At 53.2% G+C, this 11,571-nt stretch overlaps 1 protein-coding gene across 1 annotated transcript in view; it reads left to right on the forward strand.

The window, feature by feature from the left end:
* The first annotated feature begins 2,160 nt into the window (after positions 1–2,160).
* FEZ1 (fasciculation and elongation protein zeta 1) overlaps positions 2,161–11,571 on the forward strand; it is an 11,500-nt gene continuing 2,089 nt past the window's right edge. The window contains exons 1-7 of the mRNA XM_085318153.1: positions 2,161–2,683; positions 4,901–4,997; positions 6,181–6,288; positions 7,724–7,910; positions 9,370–9,641; positions 10,977–11,057; positions 11,276–11,507. Of these exons, the coding sequence (XP_085174279.1) occupies positions 2,403–2,683; positions 4,901–4,997; positions 6,181–6,288; positions 7,724–7,910; positions 9,370–9,641; positions 10,977–11,057; positions 11,276–11,507 (1,258 nt within the window). The 5' untranslated portion in view covers positions 2,161–2,402. The remainder of the gene's footprint in view (positions 2,684–4,900; positions 4,998–6,180; positions 6,289–7,723; positions 7,911–9,369; positions 9,642–10,976; positions 11,058–11,275; positions 11,508–11,571) is intronic.

Consider the following 11,571-nt stretch of genomic DNA (forward strand, 5'->3'; position numbering starts at 1 on the left):
GTGCACGGTGCATGCGCGTTGGGGGGGGGTCACGCCTGCACAGTGCATGCGTTTGGGTTGCATGCATGGATGGGGGGTGCACAGGTGCATGCATACACGGCGCGCATGTGCGTTGACGCGTGCCTGCACCAGAGCGCGTAGGTGTGGAGGTGCATCCAAGGTCGATGCACACGCACCCGTGTGGGGGTGCACGTGTGCGCGGTGCAGGCGTGCAATGGTGCATGCGCATGCCCGTGCTGCGTGTCCGCCTGGCGCACGCAGGTAGCAGTGCGCACCTGCATGGGGGCTGCGGGGTGCACGAGGTGCAGAGCTGCACACGAGGAGAGGGTGCTTGCACAGAGCCCACCTCCGTGCAGACGCGTACGCRCCCCGTGCAGTTCCATGCTGCTGTGCCACCGTGGATGACTCAGCAGGGCCCGTGAGGGTCCTGCTGCCAGGCCAGGGCTGGCGTGGGGTTGCACTGCGTTTGCACAGAGGTTGTGTGGGGCTTGCATGCCTGATTAGGGCTGGCATAGTGCTTGCACTGGGTTTGCATGGTGGTTGCAGCAGGCTTGCAAAGGGGTTGCACGGCCTTGCAGGGGAGTTGCATGGGGCTTGAAAGGGGTTTTCGTGATGGTTGCACCAGGCTTGCAAAGGGGTTGCATGGCCTTGCAGGGGGGTTGCATGGGGCTTGCATCGGGTTTACATGATGGTTGCACCAGGCTTGCATGAGGGTTGCATGGCCTTGCAGGGGGGTTGCATGGGGTTTACATGGCAGCTGCACCAGGCTTGCAAAGGGGTTGCATGGCCTTGCAGGGGGGGTTGCATGGGGCTTGCATCGGGTTTCCATGGTGGTTGCACCAGGCTTGCATGAGGGTTGCATGGCCTTGCAGGGGGGTTGCATGGGGTTTACATGGCAGCTGCACCAGGCTTGCAAAGGGGTTGCATGGCCTTGCATGAGGGTTGCACCAGGCTTGCAAAGGGGTTGCATGGCCTTGCGAGGGGGTTGCATGGGGCTTGCATAGGGTTTACGTGATGCTTGCACCTGGCTTGCACAAAGGTGCCTTGCAGCACTTAACCCCCTCCAGCATAATGGAAAGGTGGACACGCAGCAGTGACACTGCAGCACCTCCAACCATCCACAGAAAAGAAAAAAGGCAACAACAATTTTCCTAATCTGGCCAAATTTTCCACCAAAAGCTGAGTGTAGTCCCCCATCTACCCTAGTCGCAGCAGGAAAGAGTCTGGGACAGTTTAGAGTAGCAGCTTGCTTCCTAGCAGTGAGGTGGCTTATGAAAAGGTTACTCCTGGGTTACTACTGAGATACTTGAGGTACCCCTAAGACAGGATTGAGGTTCCTCTAAAATACTATCAGGATGTTCCAAAGTTACTATCAGGATATCCCTAAAACACTATTGGTGTTCTCCTAAGATCCTACCAGGATATTCCTTAGATGCTCTCAGGATGTCCCTATGATACTCTTAGGATGCCCCATGATACTATGAGGAGACCCCTATGATACTATCTGGATACCCTCAGGGTACCCTTGAGATACTACCAGTGCACTAGAAAGAGCTATACTTTGCAGTGCTACAGCACTGCAGTTCTATTAGCATACTACTAGGATGTTGCTGATACTGGTAAAATACTTCTAGCATGCTATGGAAATACAGAGATACTACCAGGGCACTAGAAAAAACAGTGTTAGGAAATTTTTTGTGATCCTCTTGGAGGAGTGCTGAGATACTCTGAGGATACTAGCAGCTCATTGCTGGTATTATCAGGCCACTGCTAGGAAACTACTGGCATACTACTAAGATACTACTCAGATGTTGGCGCAACACCAGAAACGATGATGTTTAGATGTTTTGGGGACTCCCTCAGGGCAACATGAGTACTTTTAAGGTGCGAGCAGGGTATTGCTAGTCCTATTGGGCTACTACTAAGATACTACTCTAGTAGCAGGACAGYGGGAGCTGCTGTTGGCATGTATTCACACACTACTAGGATGCTCTTAGGGCAGTGGTGGGATACTCTTAGTTTATTACTGGATTATTACTGGGCTACTACTAGTTTACTACCAGGTCAGTACAAGGTTACTGCTAGGTCAGTACTAGTTTCCTACTAGGTCACTACCTGGTCACTATTAGGTTACTACCAAGTTGCTACTAGGTTGCTACCTGGTTACTACCAGGTCACTAGTAGGTTACGGCCAAGTCAGTATCAGATCATTGCTAGGTTGCTCCCTGGTTGCTACCATCACTGCTAGGTTGCTGATGGGTTACTACCAGGTCACTATTGGGTTGCTACCAACTAACTACTAGGTTGCTACCTGGTTACTACCAGGTCACTACTAGTCCCTCCATGAGCCTCACAGGGCCCCTCTCCTGGCAGCTAAAGCGGTGACGCAGGCAACAGTGAGGATGGAGGCGCCCCTGGTGAGCCTGGAGGAGGAGTTTGAGGAGGGCCCCATCGGGGGCAGCGGCAGTGGGCCCCCACGGGGCCCCACAGACCCAGCGCTGGCCGAGCTCGAGAGCTTCTCAGCCGAGATGATGAGCTTCAAGTCAATGGAGGACCTGGTGCAGGAGTTCGACGAGAAGCTCACGGTCTGCTTCCGCAACTACGATGCTGCCACCGAGGCTCTGGCGCCTGTGCGGGGCCGCCTGCAGGCCCAGGAGGAGGAGGAGCGCCTCCAGGATGAGGAGTGAGTAAGGTCCACGACTGCCAGCAGTGCATGCAGCAGGTGTGCCTGGTGATGGAGTAAGCTAGGAGTAGCAATGGAGTGAACCATGAGTAGCAGTGAACTCTGAGTAGTGGTGGAGCAAACTCTGAGTAGTGGTGGAGTGAACTATGGCAGTGAAGCAAATTTCAAGTTACGGTGTAGTAAAACTATGTAGTAAACAGAGAATAGCAGTGAAGGAAACTACGAGTGGCAGTGGAGTAGACTGTGAGTGGTGGTAGCATGAACAATGAGTATCAGCAGAGTAAACAGTACTGCGGTGTGAACTATGGGTCACAGCGGAGTGAAGTATGGGTTGAGGTGAACTTTGGGTCATGGTAGAGTGGACAATGGGTCAAGGCGGAGTAAACTGTAGGTTGAGGTTGTAAACTCTGGGTCACAGTGAAGTGAACTATAGGTTGAGGTTGTGAACTGTTGGTCGCAATGGAGTGGACTACAGGTTGAGGTTGTGAACTACAGACTGAGGTTGTGAACTTCGGGTCGTGGTGGAGTGGACTTTGGGTGGCAGTTGTAAACACTGGGTTACGGTGGAGTGAACTGGACTGAGGTTGTGAAATTTGGGTCATGATGGAGTAAACTATGGGTTGAGGTTGTGAACTTTGGTTCACTCACGGTGGAGTGGACTATGGGTTGCAGTGGAGCAACCCATGAGTCACAGTGTAGTAACCCATGAGTAGCGGTGAAACCAACCGAGTCACGGTGGAGCAAGCGATGAGTAGCGTTGTAATGAACTATGGAGCAAACTATGAGTAGCCCCAGCCACAAAACACAGCAGATCCTGCTCCAGCGGCGTTTGCGTGGAAATGCATATTTTTTGCTTCAACGAGGGTTATTTATTTTGCTGAAAAAAGGCCGTTTTGTGCAGATTTTAGCGGGGCTGCTCCATCCGTGCCTGCCCCACACGAGGGTTTTGCCCGGTTGCAGCCCTAGATGCTCATTTCTCGCCGAGCGCCAGGGGCAGAAAGCCCCAAATCCTAGCTTTTTGCACCCAAACACGCTTTTAGCCCGATTGCTTTTTGTAAGCAGCCAAATCGGCGGCGTTTTGTAGGGTGGGAAAAAAGAAAACGGGGATTTTTGGCCCGGTGCCTGGAGCGCCGCCGTCGCCGCTTTGTGCTGCTTAGTGCGTTGCTTTGGGCAAAAAAGGGCTTTTTTTTCCCCCCTGCTTTTGAATGAGCCCTGTGTACACAGCGTGGGGGATGGTTTCGGGGCTGAAAAGCAGCGGTTTTTTCCTAATTATTAACCAATTGCGGCCACGATTAACTCAAAAAAAGCACCAGCAGCAGCTGGCCCTGCTGGACGCTGGCCCTTTAAGACCGGGAGAAAAGCCAATTTAGGGGCTAATTGCTCGGGTTTTTTCTTCTTGCGGTTCACTGCATTTTCATTAAATATAGGAAATTTAAAAAAAAACACATTTTTGTGTGTTGATACATGGAAAGCGAGAGTGAAGGGAAATTAAAATGGGGCTGGGCCTGGGAGGGGAAAAAATAACCCAAAATGAATGTCCCTGTGGGTGATTTGAGGCTGTTTGGGGGTGATTTGGGGGTTTGAGGCCATGAAAAAAGCAGCAGGTTGGGGAGCGGGGAAAAAGGGGGAAAATTGGTGGTTTTGCCTTAAATTGCGGCAGCAGCGGAAGGGAGGTGTTCCATCTCCTTTTTTGCCTTTTCCCTGCTTTTCCTCTGTTTACTTCCCACTTTTTTTCCTTTTATTTCCCATTTTTCTTATGTTTCCCTCCCTCTTTCCCTCCCTCTCCCCCCCCCTTTCCCATTTTTCTTATGTTTCCCTCCCTCTTTTTTTTGCGTTTTGGAGCATCAAGGCTGTAATTCACGTTTTGGGGCAATTTCTGCATATTTGGAGGTTTTGGGGGACTTTTGGGGGCATTTCTGAGTTTTTGAGGATCATTTTGGCACGTTTGCATTTTGCGGCATTTGGGGGGGGGGTTCGAGGCAGCATTTGGGGGCATTTGGGACTGTTTTGGTGCCGTTTTTCCAGACAGCGTCTTGGGGTGTTTTGTGGGTGTTGCAGGGCAGCGTTTTGGGGCATTTCGGGATGTTCTGGAGTGGTGTTTTGGGGGCATTTTGGAGTATTTCAGCGCGATGCTTGCAAACAGCGTTTGGGGGCGTTTGCAGGTGGCATTTTTGGGGGGAGGTTTTGGGGTACCGCTCATCGCCCGCCTCCCCGCAGGGTCTGGGACGCCCTCACTGACAGCTTTGCCCCCCCCGGCTCCCCCCGGCGCTGGCTGCTCCCCGACACCGAGGCCCCCGATGATGCCGACCCCCAGGTATGCTCGGGACCCCCCCCCAAAAAAACCCTGCCCCCCCAGCATCCTACCCCATGATGATTAACAGCTGTCAATCCACTCACAAGCCTGGCAACCATCAGGAAGGGAGGGGGCTCCTCCGACTACCCAAAAATATCATTTTCTGTCTTTTTGGAGATGTCATTCCCTCCTTTTGGGGGGAAACCACGCCAAAATGGGAAAGACTGGGGCTCTGTTGGGCCAGGGTGGTGCGTTTTGGGGGAGAAAAAGGTGTTTTCCCCACTGTAGCAAGCACACGCCACGAATAGCCACAGTCGGGGTTGCGGGAGGGCAGCGAAACGGCCCCCGAAAGCACCGAATCGAGCTCCTTGGGATGTTCATGAGTCCATCGCGAATTGGGGCAGAAAAGGTACGTTCCTGGGGGCATCTTGTACGGAACAGGGGAAACTGGTCACCATAGATGGGGAAAAAACGGTGGGCCCCGTCCAATGGCCCCATCCAACCTCTCCCCATCTCCTTATCCCATGTCCCCATCCAGCATCCCTGTCCCACGTCACCATCCCATGTCCCCATCCAACATCTCTCCATCTGATGTCCCTGTCCCACAATCCCATCCAACTCTTCCCCATCCCATGTCCCTGAACATCCAGGTCCCAGTCGCATGTCCCCATTCAGTTTGTCCCCATCTAATGTATCCCTGTCCAACTTCTCCCCATTCCACATCTCCCCATCCACCCTCTTCCCATCCCACGTCCATCCAACCTCGCTTTGTCCAACATCCTCATCCGACATGTCCCTGTACAACTTCTCCCCCCCCACCATCTCCCTATGCAACCTCTCCCTGTCCAACATCCTCCTGACCTTTCCTCATCCAGCATCCCCAACCCATGTCTCTGTCCTGCTTCTCCCCATCCTCTGTTCCCATCTAGCATCTCCCCATCCTGCGTTCCTATCCAACCTCTCCCCTTCCAGACTCTCCCTGTCCCATGTCCCCATCCAACATCCCCATCCGACATCCTCATCTAACCTTTCCCCGCCCCGTGTCCGCATCCAGCGTCTTCCCATCCTGTGTCGCTTTCCCATGTGCCTGTCCAACAAGCCCCCCATTTGACATCCCAGTCAGCTCTTGCTGCTGCCATCTCTTCCCTTGGCTGCTCTGGAGGGCCATGCCACCGGTGCCCCCACAGCCCATGTGTCCCCACAGCTCTGCGGGAAGGAAGAGGAGGAGGAGGATGACGAGGAGGAAGAGCTCACTGAGAGGAGCGAGCAGGATTCTGGCATCAACGAGGAGCCACTGCTGACAGCAGAGCAGGTACCTGTGCACCCCGCACTCCCCCGGTGCCGGGCTGGGTCATCCCCACCCAGCATGGAGCCACAGTGTCTTCTCAAAGCACAAAAAAGGCCAAATCCAGAGTTCTGGGGCACAGGGGCTGCCGGGCTCTTGTGCAGGTGTTGATGCAGATGAAGGTGGGAATTAGGGATGTGGATATGGGATGCAGGATGCAGATGTGCATGTAGGTTGCAGGTGCAGGAGTAAGCACAGATGTGGGTGCAGGTGAGGTTGAAGGATGCAGGTGTGGGTGCAGGTTGCAGTTGCACATGCAGGAGGTAGATATGTGTGTTGCTGCAGGGTGCAGCTATGAACACACATGCAGATGGGGATGCAGATGTGGCTGTGAATGCAGATGCAGGTGTGGATGCAAATAACATTGCAGATGTGCGTGCAGGAGGCTGGTACAGAAGCCAGAGAAGGTGTGGATGCAGATGCAGATGTGGATGCACTGGTAGATGTAAATGCAGAAAAAAAATGCAGATGCTGATGTGGGTAGGTGCAGATGTGGATGCAGCATGCAGGCGCGAGTGTGGTTGTGCATGCAGGACACGCGAGGATGCAGACATGCGTGTCGTATGCAGGTACAGGTATGGGTGCCTGTGTGAATGCAGRCAGAAATGCAAGTGCAGGGGGAGGTGCAGGGTGCAGACGTGAAAGCATCATGCAGGTGCTCATGCGGATATAGCTACAGTTACGGATGCAAGAAATGGATGCGGATGCTRGAGTAGACAGTGCAGGATGCGGATGTGGATGCAGGGTACAGATGTGGATGCAGCATACAGGTGCAGATGTGCATGGAGGATGCAGGTATGAATACAGACATGCAGATGTGAGGGCAGATGCCAGGACGAATGCAGATGCAAGATGCAGATGCAGGTGTGGATGCCAGGTGCTGGTGTGGTTTCAGGCATCGATGCAGACCTACGTGCAGATGCTGATGCTGATGTGGATGCAGGTGGAAACRCAGGTATAGATTCAGGATGCAGGTTGCAGATTTGTGTGTGGGTATAGATACGAGTGCAGGAGGCAAATGCAGGYGCAGGATGCAGGATGTGGGTGCAAGTGCAGATGTAGATACTGGGTACAGATGCAGGATACAAATGCAGATGCAGGATGCAGGTGCAGGCACAGGTGCAGGGTGCAGGTGCAGGATGTGGGTGCAGATGCATGTGTGGAATACAGATACGAGCACAGGATGTAGGTGCATGGTGCAAATTCTGGTGCAGGATGCAGATGCAAGAACRGACAGATAAAAATTCAGGTGCAAAATGCAGAGGCAGGTGCAAATGGGAATGCAGGTGCAAATGGGTGCAAATGCAGGGTGGAGATGCAGGTGCAAATGYGGGTGCAGGTGCAAATTCAGGCGTGAGACGCAGGTACAAGGCAGGATGTGGCTTTTTCCACTGCCCCACAGGTCATTGAGGAGCTAGAGGAGCTGATGCAGAGCTCGCCTGATCCCGAGGCTGACCCCGAGGCTGAAGACGAGGAGGAGGAGGAGGCTGAGGCCGAGCTGGCRGGCGAGAATGGGGGCACGGAGCCCATCCTGCTGCGTGAGCTGCGCRCCTTCTCCCCCGCCTCCAACAACAACTGCTCCCACGAAGGTACGGCTGGGCCCGTTTTGAGGATGATTCCTGCCAGATCGGACAACCGAAAGCATTGGCTTGCAAAACGCCCTCATTCTCCACGTTAAATAACTGGATCTCGGTCCCGCCGAGTGGGAATAAAGCCAAGGGCTGCATCCATGCAGCCAAAACGACGTTTTTTTTTTCTCTCACCACCCAAAGTGGCTTCCTCCCTTGCAGGCCTGTCCCGTAGCCAAAATTAGGAGAAATTCTTATATATCCGGGTAATTGGGATGAGCTTTCCCAACTAGAGGGCTCCACCAGRCTTCGGGGCTTGCTCGGCCGATATGGGGCCGGGAGGAGGATTTTTGCCCCAAAAAAGAGTCCCAGTGCAGGGGCGGGGGGAAATGTTGCTTTTAGTGATTCAGTGAATGCACCCTGCGCCTGCTGTGGATTTCACCAATTGCACCCAGCGTTTTTGCTGCGGGTGTCACTTCCTCGCTCTGTGCGTTGCCTCAAAAGCCCCTCGCAAACAACCAAGTGTTGCACGTTTTGCTGAATGCCCCATGCACTGATTGCACCGTGCATTTTGCAAAACCTCACACATTTCTCCAGGTGCATGGTCTGTTTTGCTGTCTGATGCACCAGGCGTTTCAGCAGTTGCACCATGTGTTTTGCTAGATGTCTCGTGCCTTTCCCCAAGTGCAGTGTGCATGTTAAATGCAGCACACAGCGCCTTTCATTGCTTGCACTGTGCATTTTGCTAAATGCACCATGCACATCACTGAATGCTCCGGTCATCATGCATTTCCTCCATTGCACCGTGCGTTTTGCTAGGTACCTCATGCATTTCCCCAAGTGTGCCGCGCGAGCCACTAAATGCACCATGCATTTCACTGATCACACTGCGCCTTTGCCCACGTGCACACCGCATGCGGCTAAAAGCACTGCGCAGTGTTCATTTCTCCAGTTACACCCTGCATTTCTTCAGTTGCACCATACATGTTGCTAATTGCACCCTGCATTTCTCCAGTTGGAGCGTGTGTTGGTAACTGCACCCTGCATTTTTCCAGTTGCACCATACATGTTGCTAATTGCACCCTGCATTTCTCCAGTTGCACCATACATGCTGCTAATTGCACCTTGCATTTCTCCAGTTGCAAATACATGTTGCTAACTGCACGCTGCATTTCTCCAGTTGCACCATACGTGTTGCTAATTGCACCCTGCATTTCTCCAGTTGCATCATGCCTGTTGCTAAATGCACCCTGCATTTCTCCAGTTGCACCATACATGCTGCTAATTGCACCTTGCATTTCTCCAGTTGCAAATACATGTTGCTAACTGCACCCTGCATTTCTCCAGTTGCACCATACGTGTTGCTAACTGCACCCTGCGTTTCTCCAGTTGCAAATATATGTTGCTAACTGCACCCTGCATTTCTCCAATTGCACTTTCCATTTCGTGCAATGCCCCTCACCTTCTGCCGGCGCGGCAGGCCTGGGGCGGCTGTCGGCAGCGGAGCTGGCGGCGGCGGCGGGGCGAGCAGAGGCGGCGAGCCGGGCGCTCTCGGCGGAGCTGGTGGCGCAGCTGGCGCGCCGCGACGAGCTGGCCTTCGAGAAGGAGGTGAAGACGGCGTTCATCGGGGCGCTGCTGGCCGTGCAGGGCGAGCAGCGGGAGCAGCGCGAGGCCGCCCGGCGCCGCCGCCGCGACAAGGGGCTCAGCCTCCAGGGCGGGCGCCCCGAGCGTGGCCCCCACATGCCCCGCAAGGTACAGCATGGGGGAAATAGCATAGGCAAAGTAGCAAGCAGGGAGAGAAATTAGGGATTGCACGGAGAAAAACAGCGCCTGGGGAGATAAAATCACAATTGCACAGATAAAATGCCAGGTCAATAGATAAAATGCAAACTGGATAGCTAAAACAGCAATCAGGTACCTACTACAGTAATTGCACAGATAATACAGTTATCGCATAAATAAAACAGCAGTCAGGCAGATAAAATAGCAGTTGTGCAGATAAAATAGCAGTTGCATTGATAACATAGCTCCTGGATAGATAGAGTAGAGGAACTAGCAGGCAGGTAGAGTCGCTAGCAATTGCTCGAACAAAGTAACGATTGCACAGATAATGTAGTAGTTGGATAGATAAAATAGCGGCTGTGTAGAGCAAATAGCAATGAGATCAAAAGTGGAATAGCAAGCAGATAAAATAGCAACTGAATCAATAAACTAGTGGTTGCATGGGTAAACTAGTGATTGCACAGGCAAAAATAGCAATTGTATGGATAGAAATGGAGATTACAGAGCTAAAAAATAGCCATTGTACGGATAGAAGAGCCATTGCATGGATAGAATAGCCATTGCATGGATAAAAATAACAATTGCACCGATAAAATAGCGGTTGCATGGATAAAACAGTGATTGCACAGGTGAAATAGTGATAGCGCAGATGAAATAGTCATTGCACAGGTGAAGTAGCAATTGCAGAGTTAAAATAGTGATTGCAGGGATGAGATTGCAGGTAACGTGGGCAGGGTGAGGGTGCTCACAGGGAAGGAGGGTGGCAGGGCTGGGGCTTGGGACAGGGATGTGGGTGACTAGGTTGGGGACAGGGACTGGGATGTGGGGACAGAAACCAGCATGGGGTGGGGGCACCAAAATGGAAAAACAGGGATGAGATGGGATGGAGACTGGGATTTGGGGATGGGGAGGGGGGGGACCAGAATGGTGTCAGGAACTGGGATGGTGATATGGGGACCAGCAGGAGGACAAGGACATGGGGATGGGGACTTGGAGGTGGGAACCTGGATGGAGATATGGGGACCATGACAGGGAGGAGGACATGGGGATGGGGACATGCGACCAGGGTGAGGGCAAGGACATGGGGACCAGGACACAGGCACCAGGATGGGGATGGGACGTGAGGACTGGGATGGGGATGAGGCCATGGGGAGCAGGACGAGGATATGGGGACCAAGATGGGGATGGATCATGGGGCCGGGAACGTGGGGATGGAGATGTGGAACCTGGATGGGTGAGGACAAGGATGTGGGGACATGGGATGCGGAAGGGGACCTGCAGGGACCAGGCTACTGCTCCCCGCAGCGCTTCAGCATGGAGGGCATCTCCAGCATCCTGCAGACAGGCATCCGGCACACCTTCGGCTCCAGCACCGCCGACAAGCAGGTTCTTTCGCCTTTTTTTGCCCCAACATGACCAAAACCCATATGCAAATTAAAACAAACCCTTTACTGCATCAGCCTATAAACGTGGCAGCTTGCGGTCACACGACCTGGCAATTGCAGTGACGTGAGGAGGTGCAAGAAATGCATTTTTGATTATTATCTCTTTTTCTCTCTCTTTTTTTGCATGGGTTTTGGGGTTGGGTATTTTTTTTCTTGCAGTACCTGAACACGGTGATCCCCTATGAGAAGAAGGGCTCGCCGCCCTCCGTCGAGGACCTGCAGATGCTCACAAACAGTGAGTCATCACTGGGGCAGCTTCGGGGTGCAGCGGCCAATTTGAGGGGTGCAATCGCACATTTTGCACGGTTGCAGCACAGCCGGTTTGAGGTGCAATTGCCCGTTTGCATTGCTGCGGCACGGCCTGTTTGGGGCTGCAATCGCCCATTTTGCAGTGCTGCAGCATGGGTGACTTGGGTGCAATCACCTGTTTTGCAGCGCTGCAGCACAATGAATTT

This window comes from Rhea americana, unplaced genomic scaffold, assembly GCF_003343005.1.
Source record: "Rhea americana isolate MKP2758 unplaced genomic scaffold, rheAme1 scaffold_522, whole genome shotgun sequence".
Classification (NCBI taxonomy): domain Eukaryota; kingdom Metazoa; phylum Chordata; class Aves; order Rheiformes; family Rheidae; genus Rhea; species Rhea americana.